Source organism: Rattus rattus, chromosome 4, assembly GCF_011064425.1.
Source record: "Rattus rattus isolate New Zealand chromosome 4, Rrattus_CSIRO_v1, whole genome shotgun sequence".
Taxonomy (NCBI): domain Eukaryota; kingdom Metazoa; phylum Chordata; class Mammalia; order Rodentia; family Muridae; genus Rattus; species Rattus rattus.
The window spans coordinates 139127576-139150752 of NC_046157.1; the positions used below are offsets into that span (position 1 = coordinate 139127576).

At 38.3% G+C, this 23177-nt stretch overlaps 1 protein-coding gene across 10 annotated transcripts in view; it reads left to right on the forward strand.

Annotated features, from left to right (window-relative positions):
• Pikfyve (phosphoinositide kinase, FYVE-type zinc finger containing) overlaps positions 1-18157 on the forward strand; it is an 82435-nt gene extending 64278 nt beyond the window's left edge. For all 10 annotated transcript variants that reach the window (XM_032901252.1, XM_032901253.1, XM_032901251.1 and 7 more), the window contains 14 exons: positions 1184-1244; positions 2056-2193; positions 3212-3332; positions 5779-5874; positions 7221-7304; positions 8127-8224; positions 10592-10756; positions 12491-12550; positions 13191-13367; positions 14388-14491; positions 15200-15328; positions 15968-16229; positions 16606-16680; positions 17200-18157. In XM_032901252.1, the coding sequence (XP_032757143.1) occupies positions 1184-1244; positions 2056-2193; positions 3212-3332; positions 5779-5874; positions 7221-7304; positions 8127-8224; positions 10592-10756; positions 12491-12550; positions 13191-13367; positions 14388-14491; positions 15200-15328; positions 15968-16229; positions 16606-16680; positions 17200-17315 (1686 nt within the window). In that variant the 3' untranslated portion in view covers positions 17316-18157. The remainder of the gene's footprint in view (positions 1-1183; positions 1245-2055; positions 2194-3211; positions 3333-5778; positions 5875-7220; positions 7305-8126; positions 8225-10591; positions 10757-12490; positions 12551-13190; positions 13368-14387; positions 14492-15199; positions 15329-15967; positions 16230-16605; positions 16681-17199) is intronic.
• The last annotated feature ends 5020 nt before the right edge of the window (positions 18158-23177 follow it).

Here is a 23177-nt window from a genome sequence, read left to right on the forward strand (position 1 = left end):
TATAACAGAGGAAGAGCTCTGGATTCTGAGTATATAATAGAGTTTTCAGTCTTTATTTTTCTTCCATTTAAAAAATATAGTTATTTACTTTTATGAGCATGAGTGCTCTTGCCTACATTGTATGTATGTACACCTTGTATGTACCTAGTGTGAGACCCTTTTGAGTATAGTCTGTAGGCATGAACTTGAAGATACATTACCACCCAATAGATGATCTGCTTTTGGGAAGTAGAAAATTGACTTGAAATCCTGTTGCATGGCCTTTTGATAAATTGTTTCTAGTGCTTTTTTTCGTTTAGGATTTTTATGTGTTACATGGCATGCATTTGTGAACAGGCTATAGTTAATATCTCATGAAACATTTGCCTGCTTAAAAAGAAACTGATAGAAGATAGATAGACTCATAAGGATTTAGTGTCTATTAGAAGACTATAGAAAACCTTAAAAGAAAATAGAATTTTGGTGATAGAGTGGGTAATAATGGTGGTTTATTTATGTAAGATACAAATAAAGATCTCTGTGGTATGGTAATCTTTACTGAATAAGAAATTACTCCTAACTAAATTCTCTGTGGGGCTTGTAGTACTTCTAATATATGTTGTCCATGGGTGATGGGTGAGCGGATCTAAGAAGGTTCAGTGGATGGATTGTAAGAGATGAGCAGGCTTACTTGACAAGTCTTCCTAGATGTGCCCATGCCAAGATGTGAGCTACTATTTATAGCAATATTCTCAAAGTATGGGTCCATGTTTGCTAGTTTCTTTATAAACTGCATATCTGTTTGAAGCCAGGATTGGTGGTGTAATAATACCTCAGAGTAAATACAGAATCTAGCTGTCTTACAGCTAGCCAGCCTTCGAAGATATTCCTGAAAATGTAAAACAGTGATACTCTTCATTAGTGCTTTTTTTTAAATTTTGGAAAATAGCTTTACTCTTTAGGTAGTTCTTATATGTATATTTATGTAAATAAATTATTTCATTTTAAGTGAACCAGTAGATGCCATTTAAGAATGTACGTACTCAGGTTTAATTAAAGTGGCAAGAGCCACTTTAAATTAGCAAAAGGTAATATTTTAGTGGAAGAAGGTCCTAGTTTCAAAAATTTCAAGATTCAAAATATTTTTAAAATACGATTTTTAAAAATGCATCCTAAGAATGGCATATTTATTATTTCTCTATAGATAAGTGCAATGGACACATCTCCAAGGAATATTTCTCCAGGACTTCACAACGGAGAAAAAGGTTGGTCTTCAGCATGGTGACCTCTCCCTATTGTCTTTAAGGAGGTTTTTGCTCTGTAACTGCTTTTAACTGCTAATGTGAGCATTATTCTCTAATACACTTGTCCATAATCATTTTCCTCCTTGTAGAACATTTATAATTTTTACTGGTCTGAGACTCTTATACAGTGTGCTATAAGAACATAAACTAGGATGTAAGAAATGCATACAATATATTGAGGGCTTCCAGTAGGAAAAGAACAAAACCTGACATTAGCTTTCTCTTTTGCTTATGCCAGTCAGCCTCCCTATTCTATTGCAAGGTCCATTTAGCATGCTTAACTTATATTTTACATCTTTAATTATGTTTTAGATGTAAGATTTCTTTCTTCTATAACTTGGTGGCATCTTGGAACTAGGGAAAATTACATAGGATGGCTACTGCAAAGAAATAACCATTTAAAAAATATTTCTCTATAATAGTTATAACAATGACTTTTATCTTTTAGGATGAGCATGTAAGTTTCCCCATAGTGTTTTAATTCAATTCTCTGTTATTGTTTAGGTAGACAATGGAGCATTGTTGGGTAGAAGTCAGAGTTGGTTCATGTGGTTTTGACACCAAGATTTGGTTGTGGTTAAATCAGATAGTGTTTCTGGATTTTTGTGTCAATTTCTATGACATGAGTTACATATATGACCTAGATAATTTTTGAAGAGGTGAATTTCTATTTTAACAAATAGAAATAAATGACTTTGCATATTATGAGTATTAATTAGGTGACATGGACTATTTGTTATAATGATTCATTTAAAATTGTGTGTTTCTTTAGAGGATCGCTTCTTGACAACCCTGTCCAGTCAGAGCTCCACGAGCTCCACCCATCTCCAGCTGCCCACTCCTCCTGAGGCCCTGGCTGAGCAGTTAGTGGGAGGGCCTTCTGACCTGGACACAGCCAGTGGCTCTGAAGGTAAGGCGTGGGCCACGTTTTACTCGACTGCATTGAATCCAAGACTGAGATTATTCCTTGCTTTATACATGCCTCTAAAAAAGAAAAACATGGCTAATCCTTTGACATAATGCTTTCTTATTCTTTAGAATTGCTTATTTTATTTGTGGTTAAAGTACAGTTTTAAGGGACTGAAAAGATGGCTCCGTGGTTTTGAGCACCTGCAGCTCCTGCAGAGGACTGGGTTTGCTTTCCGGAATTCACACGTTAGCTAGCAACTGTTTGTAATTCTTGCCACAGAGAATTTGACTTGCTCTTCTGACACCTCTCCTTGGCTACCAGTCAAGCATGTGTTGTACATATAAGCATGCAGGCAGAACACTCACACACATAAATAAATAATAAAGTATTCAAAAAGTACCTTTTTAAACAAAGCCTTTCATTTTGTCCTTTCTTCTATTAGTAGTACTATTTGACATGCATCACTTTGTGTATGTACATGTTCTAGTAAGACAATATTATTCAATATTATCTACCTTTTAGGGGGCATCATTCTTAAGGTACATAAAGTGTATTATTTTTGCTTTGCAAGGTGAAAGAAATTTCTACCGTTTTTTTAAACAAACCTTTACATTTACATACTTTCTCTCTTTCCTTGCTTTCTTGTTAAGCAATAACTAAACTTTGGGTGACTTTACCATTGCAGCTAAGCTCTAGTGTAATAGAGTGTACACTCTTCAGTTGGAGTAACAGTGCTGTGATAGCTCACACATGCTCAGACAGTAATTCCCTCACGGATCCTGTGGTGGGAAGAGAGTGCTGACACAGGTTGATCTCAGTTTCAGGTGTGAAGACTTGCACACATCTTTCTGAATCAGTGATTTCACTCTTGGCCATTTCATGTCCTAAGAGTGACCAGAAAATGGAAACTGTAATTTATATCTGTCTATATTCTGAAGAGAAAATGAAATAAAACAGACACTTCTACTCTTTGTTTTTCCTGAATGTTAATTTTTAAGTAGAATATGTTTTGTTCTAGATGTATTTGACGGGCATTTGCTGGGATCCACAGACAGCCAGGTGAAGGAAAAGTCAACCATGAAAGCCATCTTTGCTAATTTGCTTCCAGGAAACAGCTATAATCCTATTCCATTTCCTTTGTAAGTATTTCAGAACCAAGTGGCATTTATTCCCTACTTATTTAGATCAGTTTATCTGCAAATATGTTTGTCTAAATTTACATCATTCTAGTAAAAGAGATGGCTTTTGGCATGTAATTTTTAGAATGTTTTATCATATCATAGAGAATGGAAGAAGAAAACATTAATATTGTTTAGTACATAAAGGTACTAGTTATGAAAACAGATACACAACATATATGCATCTATGTAAAGATAAGTGCTATACCCATTGATCTTTTACAAAACTCATTTAAAGATTTTGCTTGTGTGTTTGTGTCTGAGAGAAGTTATGTGTGAGGGGTGGTGTGTGTGTGTGTGTGTGTGTGTGTGTGTGTGTGTGTGTGTGTGTGTTTGTTTGTTTGTTTGTTTGTTTGTAGATGCAAATAAGTACCTATGTGCAGAGGCCAGAGAAATATGTTAGGTGTTCGGTCATGTCACTTTCTACCTTTTTATTTTCAATGAACCCATAGCTAGGGTACCCAGCAAACTGGTGATCCTCTTGTCTCTGTCTCCCTTAGTACTGGGTCACAGACATGTATGGTCATGTCTGGCCTTTTACACGGGTGCTAGTGATTTGAGCCATCTCTTTCATCCACATTCATTTATCTCTAAACGGCATATTGCTGGGTGTGTATGAGTGCACTCAATGTAACAGAATACTGATAAAGAGCAAAATGGCCCGTGCATGTTCATATTTTTTTATGCCGTATTCACTCAGACTGGAAAGAAGTACATAATGGTTGTAAAAGCTAGTTTTTCTACTGGTTGACCTGGCTGGCCAGATTCTGCCTTTGTTATGGTGGTACAAGTGTATCCAATTCATTTGTTAATAAGGATCTTTGTTTTTATTCAGTAGTAATTAAATTTTTATGTGATGACTGTTCACCTTTCCCCAGGTGGAGAGCATTGCTCTTAGGAGCTGATGGTCTTGGGAGGAGACAAGAGGAGACTCATAGATACATAGGATACATTACATGGTAGTCACGTGAAAAGGCTAGATTTCTCAACCTCAGGTCTGAATATGTGTTTCTTCAGTGACATTTGTTCCTTCCTATGGCCTTTGTGTTCTTACCATCTTTATCAATTTGGAAGTTGTGTTCTTTTCTGAAGACAACTTCACTAGATGGTCTTTCTATGCCCAGGCACTAACAGAATTAGGCCTCTATGTTTTGTTAGGATTCTTAGCTTAGAGTGCTATAATGAGTTTCCATATCTTGGTTTGCTTATACACGATAAAAACATATTTCTCCCAGTTCTGGAGGCTGCAGGATCAAGCTCATGTCTGAGGGTGGACTCTGAGGGTCCTTGCCCAGGCCGTCCTCATGTGGTGGAAAGAGAGCTCACTTGTCCCTCTGGTCAGGGACACTCTTCCCATTTAGGATGTCTTCATCCTTATGATCTAAAGGCACTGTCTCCTAATACCAGTACACTGGGGCTAGGGTTTCTACTTAGGATTTGGAGAACAGGAGTTAAGTACTCATCTGCAACAATTCTCTTACTGCATTTATCAGAGAGAGATTGTATTTATTTGCAGGATTGCTTCTTTACCCCTGTGTACTACAAACTTAACCTGTTTAGTTCTGTCCAGTGCATTGTTAACCGTGTATATGGATGGACAATACCGAAATAGGAGTTTTCCTCAATACTGTTTTTCTTCTACATAGGTTAGTCAGTAAATGGCATCTAAGATAAAGCCAGTGACTCTGTCTAAGGTTCCTAAGCAGAGTTGGAGCAGAAGTCAGGGAGCAAAGTTTAGGTTAAGCAAAAACCGATTTCCACCTGACAGTAGAGTGGTCTTGTTGTGTTATTTGCCCTGGAACCATCAGCACAGTTTCTGCGGAGTTACTGGGAGGCATCCTCTGAGGGTTAGAAGTAGGACATGCATTTTAGACTATTTATTGCATACTCCGTTTTGAAACTAGTATGGCCAAGGTCTTGACAGTATGTAAAGCTTTGGAGTAACTATCCTAGAACCCTGCGATTTGAAAACTATTTCTTTTTTTAATGTTTATTTTCTGTGTATGGATGTTTTGTCTGCATGTATGTCTGTGTACCAGGTTTGTGCCTGGTGCCTGGAAAGACCAGAAGAGAGCATTGGATTCCTCCTGGGTAGGAGTAACAGACAGTTGCAAACTACACATGGGTGCTAGGAATCCCATCTTGGTCCTTGTGTTCTTTACTGCTGAGCCAGCCATCTCTCCAAACCCCAAACCTATTTCTGACAATTTTCCAGTTGATTTATAAACTTTTCTTGGTATTTTCATTGCTTATTTCATTCAATTTCTCAACATTTGCATACATTTTGGCTTCTTAATAATGGTTACATTGCTCAGTATTTAGTTAATCTTAAATTGTCCTGAGATTTGATTGTATTGGGTTAATCAGTTTTGCATTTGATTTACTTCAATTCTTATTTATTGGGCAGTGATCCAGATAAACATTATTTAATGTATGAACACGAACGGGTGCCCATTGCTGTCTGTGAGAAAGAGCCCAGCTCCATCATTGCTTTTGCACTCAGGTATGATGAGCCTTTCCTGTACTTACATCTGTGTCTTTTTAAGTCTGTCTGTTAGTTACCTTGGTTGGGGCTGTTTAGATGCAAGCAAACATGTGTTTGTTAAGCATGAGAGTCTTTTGTATTTGAAAATCTTTAATAATGAGATAATGCATGACTCTTAGGCAAGTAGTTACTAATGTGACCTGGCCTAGCATCTACTAAACCTTGAATATGCTGACTGCTGTCTGATTTATTCCTGGTAACTCTTACTGTGTAATTTAGTTCTTAATGTAACAGTGAACCCAGTTTGCAATATCTAAATATCACTTTCTTCCTACTTTGCACACATACGGGCTAAAATTTTCTACCTGGAGAATGCTGTTTCTGCATCTTGTTCCAGAGACACGTTTGGATGTTTAACTTAGTAGTTACCATGATCTTAAAGAAGCATTGCACCTTTAAAATATTTCTATCTAATTTCTAAAGTCCTCAGCATCTCCTTTATACAGCTGCCATTGGCAGTGATGGATTAGGTTAAATAGACCGAGGTGCTTAACTAAAATTTTCTGTCGTAAAGTATAAAAATAAAAAAAGTATCGATTATAAGGTACCTCATTTATTGAAAAATATTTGATTATAAACAAAATGCGGCACATAGATATTGCATATATCAGAGTAAGCAGTATGGTTGTATCTGATTCTTCCTTCATGAGCTAGAGTTTACATTAGATAAGAGTTCTTTTCTTTACAAGAGTCTATATAGTTATTTTTCCTTTGTGCTTTAGCATTATAAAGATACTTATGTCTTCCCTTATTGATTACATTCCATAGATATTAAAGGTACAAAAATGTAATCATTCTTTATAGTATTAGGAAGTGGATGTTCTACCTGTATCAATATTTCGGAAAAGTAATGGGTACTAGTATTCTAGGCTGATAGTCCAAGAATCGGAGTTTTAAAAATTTGGAATGTTATTTTAAAAAAATAGTTTAGCCCCTTCAAATAGAAAGTCACTTTTAATTTCCTTTCTTTTTTGGCAGTTGTGTAGGAGTTGCTGGTGGCCGTTAAACCCAGGGCCTTTAGATGCTAGGCTTTAGAGCTCTCCTCCCGCTGAGCTATATCTTCTCCTTACACAGTGTTTCTGGATCATTGCTAAGATTATTAGATATGGTTGACTTGGTGATTTTTCTTTGTGAAGACATTAATCTTATTCATAAAGCTTGATTACTTTTGTAATTCCAAATGTATTTGTTTACCTGTGGGCACATATAATGATTATGCTTTTATAATGTAAAAGTTATTTTAAAACTTATTATTGTTAAGAAGAACCTAATGTTTAACATTTTCAACCTATTTCCGCCCTAAGTTGTAAAGAATACCGAAATGCCTTAGAGGAATTGTCCAAAGCAACTCTGTGGAACAATGCTGAAGAAGGGCTTCCAACCAATAGGTGATTCATGACTGAGTAAATTCTTCTTAAATTGAGCTATGTCATTGTTTCATATAGCTTTGTACTCTAGTTCTAGGATAGCATTTATTAGTACAGAATCTCCTAGGATTCGCATAATTCATTTTAGCTAACTATTGGAGCAAATCAAGTCTTGTAAAAGACCTTACACAGCCCTGAGCGTGTAGTTTCTTCCCTTGCTGTGATATGTCACTGTGCACTGCAGATTAAAACTTGCAATATTTTTAATGATAAGGTGAAGTGGCTGTTTTGTTTAAAAAAACTTGGAAAGCGTGTGCTATTGCTTGGCTTTATAACTTTAAGTGTTTGTAAATTTTCTATAGTACTAAAGATCCTAATATTTAGAAAGTAAATACTCAAATCAATTACTTAGCATGTTCTGTGTTTTAGACAGAAATTGGCATAGGTTTATTTTTACTGAAATAAATTCTCCTGTTACACTGACCTTATCAGATTTAGTCTGAATTATCTTTGTAATTAAAGTAAGAAAAATGATATTGGTATATTTTGGTAATTGACTTATAGTTATGAGCTTGGCAAAATTTTATTGGTCTTTTTTTTTATAACACTTTTATATACTTTTCTAGTTCTAGTACTTTATTTTTTAAACCTAATAGATGTTTCAAGATTTTTTTTTTTTTTTGGTAACTTGTGATTTTCAAAATTACAAATCAGACTTCTGATATTGAGGGTGGTGTTAGTTAAGGAATACAGTAGTTTAGGAACTAGATTACTTGTTTGTTTGTATTTTATCTGAATATCTTTATGTTCTTTCTTTCTTTTTTTTTTTTGTTTTTATGATAGTGCTTTAGATAACAGACCAAAAAGTAGCAGTCCTATTAGATTACCTGAAGTCAGTGGAGGACAGACAAACCGTACAGTAGAAGGAGAACCTCAACCAGGTAAGACCTAAGGCTTTTATTATATTCATTCATTATTATTTGTGTGAGGGGGGGCTTGAATGCGGGGCTCCTAAGACAACTGGAAGTTAGTGCTCTTTTCTACAGGGTTGGGCTCAGTGATTTTTCTCAGGTTCTTGGGCCCAAGAGAGGCGAGGCGGGTGCCCATTACCACTGAGCCAGCACTGGCTTCATATGCACATATTTCTGTTATATTCATGATGTGCAGAAGAAAACAAAATCCATAAGGAATACTACTTGGTAAGAATTGGTCTTTGAAACATTTTTTAACATTTTAAGATGTTTTGCTTTTTCTTTGAAGTCTTCTTGAAATATGCTTTCAATTTACAGAATTTAAAACTTGGAGAAGCCCTTTGTGAAGAAAGAGGATTTGTCTTTCTTAAACTTTCAGTTTAAAATACATAACTTAAGAAACAACAGCAATGTACAGTTTTTTAAATTTTTTGTTCTTATTGGTATAATGAAAACTCTTTTGGTTTTGCCTCTTAAATTTTACCATAACTCACATAAGAATTATCTGGTGTGTCCATAGTTTTAGGAAGGAAGCTGAAGTTCAGACTAATAACTGCCGAAGGCTAGAGAGCGAGAGCGAGAGCGAGAGCGAGAGCGAGAGAGAGAGAGAGAGAGAGAGAGAGAGAGAGAGAGAGAGAGAGAGAGAGAGAGAGAGAGAGAGAGACAGAGAGAGACAGAGAAGAAACACAGAGGACAGAGGGGGGGAGGGAGAGAGAGAGGAGGGAGGGGGAGGAGACAGTGACTCTTGCTAACTGTCTGCTGGTCCTCTGGGTCAGTAGTCGCAGCAGCTCACCTGACTGTACAGCTTAACAAATGGCAGGTCATTTCCCCAGGTCATGTTTGTCTAAGGCAGGCAGCTGCTGGGACTGAGCTGCTCAGCATTGTTTTGATAATACAGGGATTTTTTTCCTTCGATTTTTTTTTTTTTCATTTTCTTTAAAGACATGATATTCCAAGTTTGTGTTGAAGCTGAGAGAAGAGTGGTATAAGGTGTATTTGTTACTTCAGTTGTTCAGTTGTATTGGTCAAGACTGAGTCTTAGCCAGTTACCTCTCGTTTATACAGGTCACCATCTGCTTTTGAGTCTCTATACATGATTCTCTCTACAAAAATTACTGTTTTGTTAGCAAAGACTGTGCACCAGTGGATATTAAGCACTTTTACAGTTTGATACTCTATGAATTTTGTAAGAAATAAATTATTAGAGTCATACATATTAATATGCTAAGCAAAACTCAGAACTATAAGCAAAAATATAAATCTTCACCGTCCTATTAAAAAGGTTTTATTTATTTTCATGTATATGTCTGTGTATCTGTATGCTGCGTGTGTCTCCTTGGAGACAGAAGACGGTGTCAGATCCTCTGCAGCTAGAGTTATAGGCAGCTCTGTGGGTGCTGGGGACTAAACAGCTCTACTGGAAGAGCAGTGTGTGCTCTGACTGCTGAGGCATCGCTCCAGCACCTGTTCATTTTAATCATGTGTGTGCCTCTGTGTAGGGGTGTGCTCACTTGAGTCTGGGTGTCCATAAAGTAAGAAGGTGTCAGGTCTTTATAGCTGGAGTTACAGGCAGTTTTGAGCTGTGTGATGTGGGTACTGGGAACAGCACTCAGGTCCTCAGCAAAAGCAATACACTGTTCTAAGCAGCTATGCTGTCTTTCCAGCCCTCTATCATATATGACACTTTTTTTTTGAAAGCTGCTGTAAACAAAATGTTTTCCTTTGTTAAAGTGCAGACCACAGGGATTGGATAACTGGCTCAGAGGTTAAGAGTGTGATTGCTGTTCCTGAGAACCTGGGTTTGATTTTTAGTGCCCACATGATGGTTAACAGCCGTCTGTAACTCGAAAGTTCCAGGGGATTCTGGCTTCTTCAGGCACTCATGCTCATGGTGTATTTTTATGCAGGCAAAATACTCATGCATAGAATAAGAATAAATCTTAATACAGAATACTTAAGATTCAAAGGTATTTTAACTTTTAGTTTATGAAATTGTTTTATGTTAGTTTTTTAACTGCTACAATATTATGAGAACTTGGTAGTAATTCATTCTACTGCTTAGAATATGACTGCGTTTTAAAAGATTTTGAATGGCTTTCTGGGGAATTTAACATGTTGACCTTCAGTTAGCAGAACATTTGTCTTGTTTCTATGAGGGTAAATGGGGAAAGGACTTACAGACAGCAGCATGGGGGGTTGAAATTTGTAAGTGAGAATATGTATAATGCCTTCTCAGTAGCATCACATGATGCTTATTGCCAACCAAAGGTTGAAAACTTTTAGTTTTCAGTTATAGTGACCTGTACTTACTCTAATATGGCACCTTTTATTTTTAAGCCAAAAAAGCTTCAGGAATGCTGTCCTTCTTCAGAGGAACAGCAGGGAAGAGCCCTGATCTGTCTTCTCAGAAGAGAGAGACCTTACGTGGGGCCGACAGTGCATACTACCAGGTTGGGCAGACTGGCAAGGAGGGGATGGAGAGTCAAGGCCTTGAGCCTCAAGGTGTGTGAAGTCGACCATATGTGCTTATTTTAAGCTTTATTTTCTTTAGCTTTGTGTATTTTTTAATGGTTTGAAGTAAATAATTCTTTGCTGAAGGCAGGGCATCTTTTCCGTTTTAACTCTAGGGTAGTAGACCAGAAACAGCATGATACGTGGAGTCTGTTTGGCTTCAGATGTCTGCACTGTTATATTTAATGTGTTAGAATCAGAAAGCCTCACTGTACGTATCTATAAAGAAGCCAAAGCAACGTCTTTTAACGGCAAAATGACGTGTTTATGTAAACATAACTCATGTACTCAACTTTTCAATACCCTATACCCCTCCACGTGTTTTCCTTCTTCTCCAGTCCCTGTATGGTTGTGGTTACTTATATACACCTTCATTTTGATCTTTAAAAACCATGTTTATCTAATTATGTTTAGATTTGGCAAAGTTGACCAACTTATCAGAATAGGGCCATGTGCATTTATTTCCTGTTGTCTGATTGCTTCACATTAGATTGGCCAGTTGAGAAGTTGTAGTTTAGTGAAGTATTTACTGTTTGACTCTTTTGAGGAATTGTTTGGTGACTTGTAAGTCAGATCATGGAAGAGTCATTTAAAAAATAGCAATTGTACTTCTTTTTTCATGTATGGATTTTCTCTAGTTTGAAAAGCCCTATTCCTAACCAAGAAGCTGATAGCAATTGATTCCTGCTGGGGAAGGAAAATCAGTTCTCTCCAGTGGAGTGTCATTGGGTTTACCAACCACATTCCAGGGCAGGCCCCATGTCTATGGATAATTGGCCAACATAGAATAGATTCTGCTTTTTTCTCTATATGTGTGCATGTTTTGTTTTAGATTTTGGTCTTGATTTTCATGTTTTGTTTTTTGGTCTTTTTTTTCTTTTCTTTCCTTTTTTTTTTTTTTTTTTTTTTTTTTTTTTTTTTTTTGAGAAAGAGGGAGAGGACCAAAACATAAAGTTGGGAGGATCTTTCAGGAATCGAGGGCAGGGGAAGAATATGATTAATATACTTTGTATATAAAAAGAAAAAAATTCAAAACTGCAGATTGACTTGGTGATACACAACTGTAATCCTAGCGCTCAGGAAGCTGAGGTGGGAGGATTGTGAGTTCATGGCTAGCTTAGGTCATATGGTAACAACTTGCTTCAAAACAAAGCAAAACAAAATAAAAATAATAGCAGCTAATAGCAGCTGAAAAAAAAAAATTGTTTTACTGTTAATTAAAATATCTGTTTAATATCTGTATGTTACCACTGGACTATAGGTATCTTTAATGTGTACCTTGGAGGGATATGAAGGGCTATGTTGCCTAACAAGTGATTTTGAGATGTGAAACTTAGGGGATGGTTTGTTCTTCTACATATTAGGATGCCTACTAAGATTGTAATATATCAAAAAAGCATTTTTTATATATGTACCTAGAAAAAATTATCATAAATATGGATAGAGAAGCCATGGAGATTCTTGGAGTTTAGTTTACGGTATTGCTGTCACAGAAGTCACTTACATGTAAGAAAAATGATCCAGCCTGAAATACTGAAATCCCAGGAAAGAACATACATTTTTTACTGTGGTCATTTGCACAATTTGTCAGTCTTATGTGTGCTTTATAATAATAATTAGGGTATTTTTATTTCGTATTTGCTAACTTTTGTTGCTATATTGGGAAAAAAGACAAAATGAACTTATAACTAATGCTTTGCTTTTGCTAATGATATTAAACCTTAGATGAAGTAGATGGAGGAGACACACAGAAGAAACAACTCACAAATCCCCATGTGGAACTTCGTAAGTATGCAATAACATTTGTCTAAGGACAGGGAATATAAGATAAGTAAGTAGCTTCATTGTAGATAAATGTACTGATTTTTTTTAATGAGTATTAGGTGTTGTTTGAGTTTTATTTAATCTATAATTTTCACCATTTAAATTATAATTTATTAAAATTGTATTTTAATTTAAAAATTTAAATATTTTCTTCTATGTAATTGAGAGGCTTGGAACTATGCAAGCAGCATTAAGACGTTTGTTTAGGGCTGAGGATGAAATGCTCACCCGTCAGCATTTTTGACCCTGGGCTCAATCCTTGCTAACATATACTCATAAAAGACAGTATTTTAAGAACTGCTTTAAAGTATAATGAAGAAAATATAGTCGCTAATGTAGAAGTAGAACAGAGTTTCATATTGAGGTCTTTGAAGATAAGTAAGAATGGTTAGATAATATTTCCTGATATGTGACGCTTACCCTAATACAGTTGAGCTAGACTAGGACTTTACCTCATTAGGAAACATGTTATCATGGGGAATCCTAAAGGGTAGTGTTTGATGCTTGGAGAGGGAAGAAGAGATTTTCTGCTTTATGTAACTTCTCCTCCTCCTCCTCCCCCTCCTCCTCCTCCCCCCCCTTTTCCTTCATATGTTTGTAGAATTTTCTGACGCTAACGCCAAGTTTTACTGTCGACTGTACTACGCGGGAGAGTTCCATAAGATGCGGGAAGTGATTCTGGGCAGCAGTGAGGAAGATTTCATTCGTTCCCTTTCTCACTCATCACCCTGGCAGGCCCGGGGAGGCAAGTCAGGAGCTGCTTTCTATGCCACAGAAGGTAATTCTCTTTCCTCACTAGTGCGGAACAGTTGTTATCCTTTGCCTTGAGACAATTCATGGAGCACTTGAAGTGGCCTTATGTATTAGCTGTTGGCAAACAAAGTTCTCTAGTTTCTTTGTGCTCCTGAGAAGAGTAATAAAATCTTAGAAGACTATACAAGGTCAGATGTTAGTCAGATGATCTGAACTCTTTCTAGTTCTTCTGAGTTTTCCAGATGCATGTAGAAACTATATTAGTTACGCTCATATCACTGTGATCAAAATACCTGACAGAGACTGCTTAAGTGGGGATAGGTTTATTTCGGCTCATGTTGGCCCTGAGTGGTTGGCAGCAGGAGCGTGTTCTGGTAGGTAGCCATTCACATCCTGATAGACAGAGGCAGAGAGAGAGGCTGGAATGGGGTGAGTATCATCTTTCTCTGTTCAGCAGCTGGAACTCACTCCCATACCTTTCCACAATAGGATCACCAGCTGGAACAAGCCTGAAAGCATGGGCCTGTGGGGCATTTCAAACTTACAGACGTGAGAAGGGGAACAGTAGAAGTGTTTGCCCAGAACATAGAAAGACGGGCTTGCCAAATAGTACAGTGTGACACTTCTATGTTAACATTCTGCTTTGCATACCGATTGAATGCTACATTTGTGTACACTTGCAAATGAATACTGACCGCAACACAGTGTCCATTTGTTGCTTGATAACTTAAATAACTTTCAAGAGTCATCCAAGTTACAACACTCTCTTTGAGAGTTTTAAAAAGTAAATGAATGAATTCGTGCTATGAATTTAGATTTGAGGTTAGATTTGAGAGGAGGTGTTTTGTTCATGTACCCTCAGGGTTCCTAGCATTTTCATTACTTGAGAATTGCTTTCTGATCAAAATTTTAACTGTGTGGTTTAAAAGAATACTGTGAAACAGAAAATAAACAGAGGTTTTGTAGTATTTGAAATGATTTCACCTTCATTTTAACAACAGACAATGTGTACTATGATAAATAATGTCAAATTTCTTCCTTGTAGATGATAGATTTATTTTGAAGCAAATGCCTCGTCTGGAAGTCCAGTCTTTCCTTGACTTTGCACCACACTACTTCAATTATATCACCAATGCTGTTCAACAGAAGGTAGAAATCCTAAATGGTGGTTTGTGGTCACAGAGCACTGGGATTTTTATATCTTGTTTGTCCTGATAGGAACTGTTTCTGCTAAGAGCAGGTCTCATGTACCTGGGTTCTCTCTTACTCTATTGGGATGTGATAGAGTACACAGTTTTTAGATATTTTTCCTACCTCTGCTTTGGAGGTTTATGGCTATAAAACCTCAAGTAATTAGCTTTTGATTGGTATATACATACCTGTATACATATTACTGTAAAATATTGAGACCAGATGAAATTAGGTTCCCATTTAATAACATTTTTGTTGAGACAAAAATATGAAGCATATGTTGATAAATGGGAGAGCTAGAAAAGAAACCAATGAGCAGCTCATGCTTGTCCACTCGTCACTGAGCCATGAATGTAGGTTTTTAAAAAAATCGTTGTCAAGTAATAATTTATTGCAAATTATTTGGGGGAAATGTCCATATGATGGTAAAGTTTTTGAATTTGAACAGCTGTGGAGGGCTATTTTACTGTACAATTTAAGGATCCACTGCTTTACTGGCATGCATTATATTCAACTGCAATCCCTGACATTGACGAGTTTCAGAGGCCTATTTCTGGTAAATCAGTAGAAAATCATTCTTGGCTATTACATGGAGAAATCAGGTATTATGTGACTTACAGATAATCTTATTTCGGTAATAGTTTATTTTGCTCTTTTCTTGAGTAGAGGCCCACTGCTTTGGCTAAAATTCTTGGTGTGTACAGAATTGGTTACAAGAACTCTCAGAACAACACTGAGAAGAAGTTAGATCTCCTTGTCATGGAAAATCTTTTCTATGGGAGAAAGATGGCACAGGTGAGAACCCTGGACTGTGAGGCATTTGGCTGTGAGGACTCTTGTTCTTTGAGAGCACTGGCTGAGCTACACTGTGTGCTTAATGCCTTATATTCTGCCAGCAGCTATAACGTTTTCATGAACTAGGACTATCTGGCTAACTGGTTTGAAGATGAGCCGGTCCTGCTCATCAAGCTTTTGTAACATTTCTTACTCTCCAGATAGTCTGAAATTTATGTTCTCACTTTATATTGCCTTAAGTGATTATGTATAGAGTTCTAGTATTTTAAGTTCCTGAGAGTATTTGTGTTTTCTTTAATACTGTTGGACAATCCAATGATATAAACTTGTTAATGTAGTTTAAAATTGGTTGCATTAACAGATTATTTCCAAACTTTTAATAACTTAAGTACCTGTGTATTATTTTGTATGATACTACTGTATCATCATGAATTTAATGTATCATATACCATATATTTTATGCATTATATAATTATATTGCTCTGTATTTATGATTTAAATTAGAGAAGTTAAATTTTGAAATAAAATTAAAAAATACATATTTTGACAGTAAGTACAAGGAATCTTTTTGCTTTTAATTGCACCAAATAATCATTGTGGCAAATTTGCACAAATACTAAAAAAATTTTGTTTTGCTAGGTTTTTGATTTGAAGGGTTCACTTAGGAATCGAAATGTGAAAACTGACACTGGGAAAGAGAGCTGTGACGTGGTTCTGCTGGATGAGAACCTCCTGAAGATGGTTCGAGACAACCCTCTGTATATTCGTTCCCATTCCAAATCTGTGCTGAGAACCTCCATACATAGCGACGCCCATTTCCTTTCCAGCCACCTCATTATAGACTATTCTTTGCTGGTTGGTCGAGATGACACTAGCAATGAGCTGGTTGTTGGAATCATAGGTAAGTCAGTAACTGTACCTGTTTACAGCTCAGGACTAAAACTAGAGTACAATTTCAAAGATTCTGTTGAATTGGTTTAATGTTATAATCACTGAATATTTTTGTAGGTTTTCATTTGTAATTTCAAGTTAACAAGTTTTCATGCTAGTTTTTTCTATTCATTTTCTTCACTTCTAAAAATATATCAATTAAAATGTAATGGTGATTACTTTAAAAAGAGACACTGTACAGAGTTGCGAGAATGGAGCATCAGTGTGGGGACAGCCCGTGGAGCAGCATTGTAAGGACGCTGTCTGAGTAGTAATAGGCCTTGCCACCCTTCTGGCTTAGGCTTACCACAGCGTTTCTGTTCATGTTGCCCTCTCTCTATCCCTAGATTACATTCGAACATTTACATGGGACAAAAAACTCGAGATGGTTGTGAAGTCAACAGGAATTTTAGGAGGACAAGGTGAGAAAATGTTGCTTTATTTATTTTTAACACTTTTCTCATATATTCCTTGAGTATTTAAGACCCTGAAGCATGGTAGCCTGGCATGGTGGCGTATTGTAATCCCAGTGCTTAGGAGTCTAGATAGGGGCATCACGAATTCAAGGCTAACTTTGGGTACATAAGACCCCTCTGTATACACAGAACAAAACAAACCCAATGTGACTGTCTCTGACTTTGACATTTCTAAAATGACTTTAATATAAAGATAAGTGGGGAAATACTAGATTTAAATGCCAGAAGTTTTCCAAGTAAGTTTTTAAAATAAGTTTTGAATAAAAGGTTGTCTTTAACTGACACTTGATATCTTCTAGAGTCTCTAGTTCATTTCTGAGTTTAGATATCCCTTACCTCATAACTCAGCTTCAAAAACTCTTCCCCCTCCTTTCAGAGTGCTTCGGCTTAGGGTAGCTTGTTTGGTTAAGTCAGTTGCCCAATTGAAACAGCTTTATCCCTCCCTTTTGTCTTTCCCTCTCTTAGGTAAAATGCCAACCGTGGTCTCTCCAGAGTTGTATAGGACTAGATTTTGTGAAGCAATGGACAAGTATTTCTTGATGGTGCCAGACCACTGGACAGGGTTGGATCTCAATTGCTGAGATCACACGGAAGATTTGAAAAGGACTGTGAACAAAAGTGGATCTGAAGAAGAAACTCAAACTATATGGTGTTTTACCTGTTTGTCATATATACCACTGAATACAAAGAACTTTCAGTTCTGTGACTGTCTATAGATTGGCTTCAGACTCTCCATAACTTCAGGGTCAAAGCCCCTTGGATTGTACTTTGCTTCTGATATTCGCTCTTACCTGCCTGTAAAATGGGAAATTGTACAAAATTAAATACAGTGTTCTTTTCGAAGGGCTGTGAGTAGGGATGAGTATGTAGACAGAGTAAGATACTGAGTTGTCATGTTTCCTAACTCAGTTGCTTGAAGCAGAAGGCACTGTCTGATAGACTGACTGGTGGTCTGTGACTGACTGTAGACTGTGACTGTCTGTAGACTGTGGCTGTCTGGTAGATTTTGACTGTAGACTGTGGCTGTCTGGTGGACTGTGGCTGTCTGGTATCACATTTGTTACTTTTTCCCTGAGAAGGCACTTGCAGATACCTCCTTGATTGGGTATGTTTCCTGTGTAGTGACTTTATGTTTGTTCTTACAATATCTGAAACATTTAGGAAAAAATCTAATTTATTCCATTAATGGCCAGTTAAACAGATTGGTGCTTGCTTTATTAGGAGTCTGACTTAAATTAGGAATCCTGCCATATTCTGTATTCGCCACCTGTGTTTGATGCTTTCACATTCTATCTTCTCTGCAGGTGACAGGAGCCTCTAGCCCTTAGCTTGAAAGCCTTTCTTAGAGCATTTTAATGAGCTCGTTTAAAACATTTGTATGATGTGCCAAACAGCACTATCTGCATGCGTGTTGTAGTCTGGATTTCCCTCTCATTTTGGGGAAACAAAACAAGCAGGACATGAATCTGTAGTCACTGAAACCCTAAGTGAAGAATTAATAATGAAGGATTTTTTTTTCTTTTTTTCTTTTTTTCTTTTTTTTTTACAGTAAAGAGAAACTGAGTGAGATTCAAAAATGTTGGGTTTTGTTGTTTTTGTTTTTGTTTTTGTTCTTTTATATGTGTACTTGTAAAGTATCTTTCAACACTACTAGCAGTTAGGTGGGTTTGTAAAATTTAAATGTTTTCCATTTTCAGTTCTCATTTTTAAGTTTCCACCACACTGACCAGTGCTGCTGATCAATGCTCAGAGGTAAAGTTACTCCTACTGTCAGCAGTCTCATCTAAAAGTGACCCGAAATCCTGAATGGTGAGGAAATGCTGTTACCCCCTAACCTGCGAGTGTTCTCTTGGCTTTTCTGTGACAGGATATTTGGACATTGGTAAAGTCGTAAGGAGTACATTTTTTGTCAGACTTCAGCACTTAATATTCACAGTGGGCTGGATGGACACTGCTACAGAGGAGAGTCTGCACCTGCGTCAGCACAGCGCGCAGGCTTGCTGTAGACAGTGACGCAGTAGCTGGCTATTGGTTCCCTGGTTAGACAAGGGCCATGTCTGCCTGATGTTGGGCCTCGGCCTCTTCAGTCTTCCATCTGTGCCTCGGAAAGATGGACCAGACACTGACGCGTGCAGCTGATGTAAAGATCAGTAAAGGGGTACAGACGTGTGCAGACGTGTGCAGACGTGAAGATGGCGTGGAACACACTCTCTGTGCTTCCAGGGACACAGGTTTTTGTGTCTGGTTTGAAATGGTCTGTTTGCCTCTGTTCATTTTTCTGTGCGATTGATGAGGCTACAGGACCCCCTCTGGAGAGATAGAAGCCATTTCTGTTTCTCTTTTTGGTTTCAGTAGCGCATTGCTGAGCTGAGCTCCGGGAAGTAACTCCTGACAGTACCGTGGCATGTCCATCTTGTTCCCTGAGTGGGAAGACATTTTGCTTTTTAAAGTATTGGTTAAGTAAATTTAAGGTACTTTGGTGACTAAACTTTCTGAAGCAAGAGTTACTGCTTTGAAAGCTTGAGTTGTTCCTTTAAAATTAATGTCTGGCTGGTGTTAACGAAGGAGAAACACATAATTGAACTGTTTGGTGTGGTACAAATGTGTGACTCCAGGCTGCTTGTGTTTAGCAACTGATGCATATATGTGTATATGTAGTGTTCTGAGCGCTTCGGATTGAATGGCTGTTGTCCTCTTTAACTCCCTTTCATGACCTAGAGAATATTAACGTTGAAAAGCTATGAATAAGGAAGGAATCTCATACTTATATATAATATGAATTCCAAAGTAACTGACAGTAACATGAGAAAATTATGCCAGCATGTTGCTGTATATAAAAATCTTGTTTATAAATATGAAGCTTTTTGATGACAAAGTTTTGTTTAAAAAAATAGAATTTGAATTTTTCCTGTTTGCCTGAGTAAAGAAATCAGAAAGCCGGTGAGCCCTTTTGTAGTCTATTCAGTACTCACCGATTCTCAGGATTCCCTAGGGAGGACCGGAGGGGTTTTCTCGCTTTGACGTCTGTGTGAGTAATGGGGTCATTCATATCAGCATTGGCCTGAGGTGGCTGTGTGGTGGATGGTTTCTTGGCACTCTAGCCATTAGCAGTGGGCTTCTGAAGTGCCGAGGAGGTGATCTGCCTGTGATAAGTCAGCTGAGCTTCAAGTGTGAAGGCTGCTGTGAGCCTGGTGCCGTCTTGCCAGGACACTCAGTCTCTGAAGTGACTTATGCAGTATTCCGACATCTAGTGCAATGCCTTTATCTTATTTTATTTTATTGGTTGTTTTTGTAATGGGTGTAGTGTATTATAGGAAAAAAGGAAACTACAATCACGAGCAGTTTTGTTTAATGCTGCTTTGTCAGTTTTGTAAAAGAAAATGTACATAATGTCTTTCAACAGGTTTTAAACTAGAGGAAATGACGTTGTAAATCACAGTAGCCTCTTACTTAATGTATTATAATGTATATATTTCTCTAACTTTGTTTCCAGCTGTTTTTATATGATTGACATGTTATTTAAAGATAACTACCGTAGCTTCTTAGAGACTTGTACTGTAAATAAAGAGGACCTACAATAAACTGGAATTTACTTACTCTACTGGATTTCGGATCTGTTTGAGGAAACTAACCAAGTGAGAGAGCTGGCTTCAAACTCACAGAGAGCCTCCTTCTTCCCTCTAAATCCTGAGTGCTGGGATTAAAGGCGTGCGCTGCTGCCACCGCCTGGCCCTCAGTCTTGCTTGACCAGTAGTTCCCATGGCTGTAAGGCCTTCTTCCAGAGTTCTGTTTTCTTGATAAAGCATTCAGGGAACTGAAGCCCTTTCTGTACAGAATCTGCTAATTGTGTGGGTGGATGGGACTCCATCATTCATTATTTTCTCTCATCGTGAGGGCAAATAGTGCACTACTGAAGCTAAAACCCATCCCATCTTAGTTATGAGGACCAGGTAGAAAGGTTCACTTTTCCCCCAGCTAGGCTGTGGGGGAAGTAGGGGGGTTGTGGGGAAGAGGACAAAGGGGCTGTGTGGGGGAGGAGAGAATGGCTTAGGTGGGGAAAGGTTCACTGGGGGAGGTAGGGTGTGCCTGCCAGGGCGGAGATGCCTGCCAGGCTGTGGGGGAAGTGTGGGGATGGTCATAGCACCCATCTGCCAGGCTGTGTGGAGGCAGGTGTCATTGCAGCATTTAGGCCAGGCTGTCATAGGGCACCCTTAGCTCCCCTCACTTCTGCCAGGCTGTGTGGGGAAGGGTCAAGCCCTTAGCATCTGCCAGGGCTGTGGGAGGTAGGGTGGTCACATCTTACTAGCACTTGTAGGATGGATGGAAAGAAGTGGGGAAGTAGTCATAGCTCCCTTTACTGTAGGCTGTGTGTGTGGAGAGGAGGGCGGCCATAGCACCCTTTACTTGTGGGATGGAAGAGGTGAATAGGGAAGAGACACAGTAGGTTCTCCAGTCTCCAGTAAGCCAATGTCATTTGTGCTAGAAATTATAAAATTCCTAGGCCAATGCTTAAGGAAATTAAGGAATTTTTAATTTTATCTTAGCAATTGTATGCTATAGTAAGATACATAGAACAAAATTTACCATCTAAAACAATTTCAAATTAAAATTCAGAGGTATGAAGCACACTCATATCTCCCAAATCCCAGGTAACGACCCTCTGATTTGTAAGAACGTGATCACCCAAGTTACCACACATGAATGATTTTATGACTCTCTTGTTTCACTTACATATTTCCCATGGTTCATTTATATTATTACAGCTGTTATCAGCTTACTATCTGATAAATCCTCTATTCAGAATAGTGTTTTAGATGGAGTTTTGGGGCTGGGAGATGGAATGGGAGCTCGTGTCCACTCCACACACTGGTTGGGTGCTATCGCAACTGTTGGACTCTATTGGGGGGACATGGAGTTGACGTAGCTAGTGCTTTGGGAATTTTGTTGTTGGTATTGGGAGCATCTCTTTGCAAAGTGACGTAGTTGGTAAGTACTGAAAGTCTAGGTTTCCAGCATTTGAAGACAAGATATAGTAGATCAGTTCTACAGTCTTGTTTCTTTATTTCTAATGTGTCTGTTTGTTGTTGGGAATTTCATACATGCATATAACATACTTTGATCAAATCTACCCCCTTTTCTCCTCCCCTTCAGCCTTTCCCGATTCCCCTCCTACATCTTTCTTCCCAGGTTCATGTGTTCTGTTTTTAAACCTACTGAGTCTGCTCAGTGTTGCCTGAGTGTGTGTGGGATCGTCACCTGTAGTACAGGTAGCCTCTCATAGACCAGCTAACTCGCTGAGGAAAATGGGTTCTCCCTCTCCCAGCAGGCTTTTTTTTTTTTTTTTTTTTTTTTTTTTTTTTTTGATTTTTTTTTCAGAGCTGGGGAAAAGGGCCTTCTCCCTTCTCCCACTGAGCTAAATCCCCAACCCCGCCAGCAGGCTTTTTGAAGTCTGTTTTAAACTTGTTTTTGACAGAATATTTAGATCCTTGACTCAAAAATACCTCAACTCTATAAAGGAGGGTTGGGTTCCACCAGGGACCCTTTCCCAGCTTGCAAAGAGTGTAGAAGAAATTCTCCTTAGGCCAGGTAAGGCCTCCTAGGACATGAAATTCAGGTGCATGCCAGCAGAGATGGCTCAGGAGTAATAGTGCTTGCTCCCAAACCCAAAAGGCCTGAATCCCACCCCAGACACACACACACACACACACACACACACACACACACACACACACACACACACACACACACCCCATGGTGGAAGAGATACACAGACACACAAACCCAAACTGAATCCCACACACAGACACACACACACACACACACACACACACACACACACACACACACACACACACACATACACACACACACACACACACACACACACACACACACACACACACACACACACACACACACACACACACACACACACACACACACACACACACACACATACACACACAGACACACACACACACACACACACACACACACACACACACACACACACACACACACACACACACACACACACACACACACACACACACACACACACACACACACACACACACACACACACACACACACACACACACACACACACACACACACACACACACAAACACACACAAACACACACACACACACACACACACACACACACACACACACACACACAGACACACACACACACACACACACACACACACACACACAGACACACACACACACACACATAGACACACACAGACACACACCACATGGTGGAAGAGATAGCACACACACACCCAAACCCGAAAAGGCCTGAATCCCACCCCAGACACACACACACACACACACACACACACACACACACACACACACACACACACACACACACACCCCATAGTGGGAAGAAGAGAAACCCCACTCTGCAGAATTTCCTCAGATCTCACTGT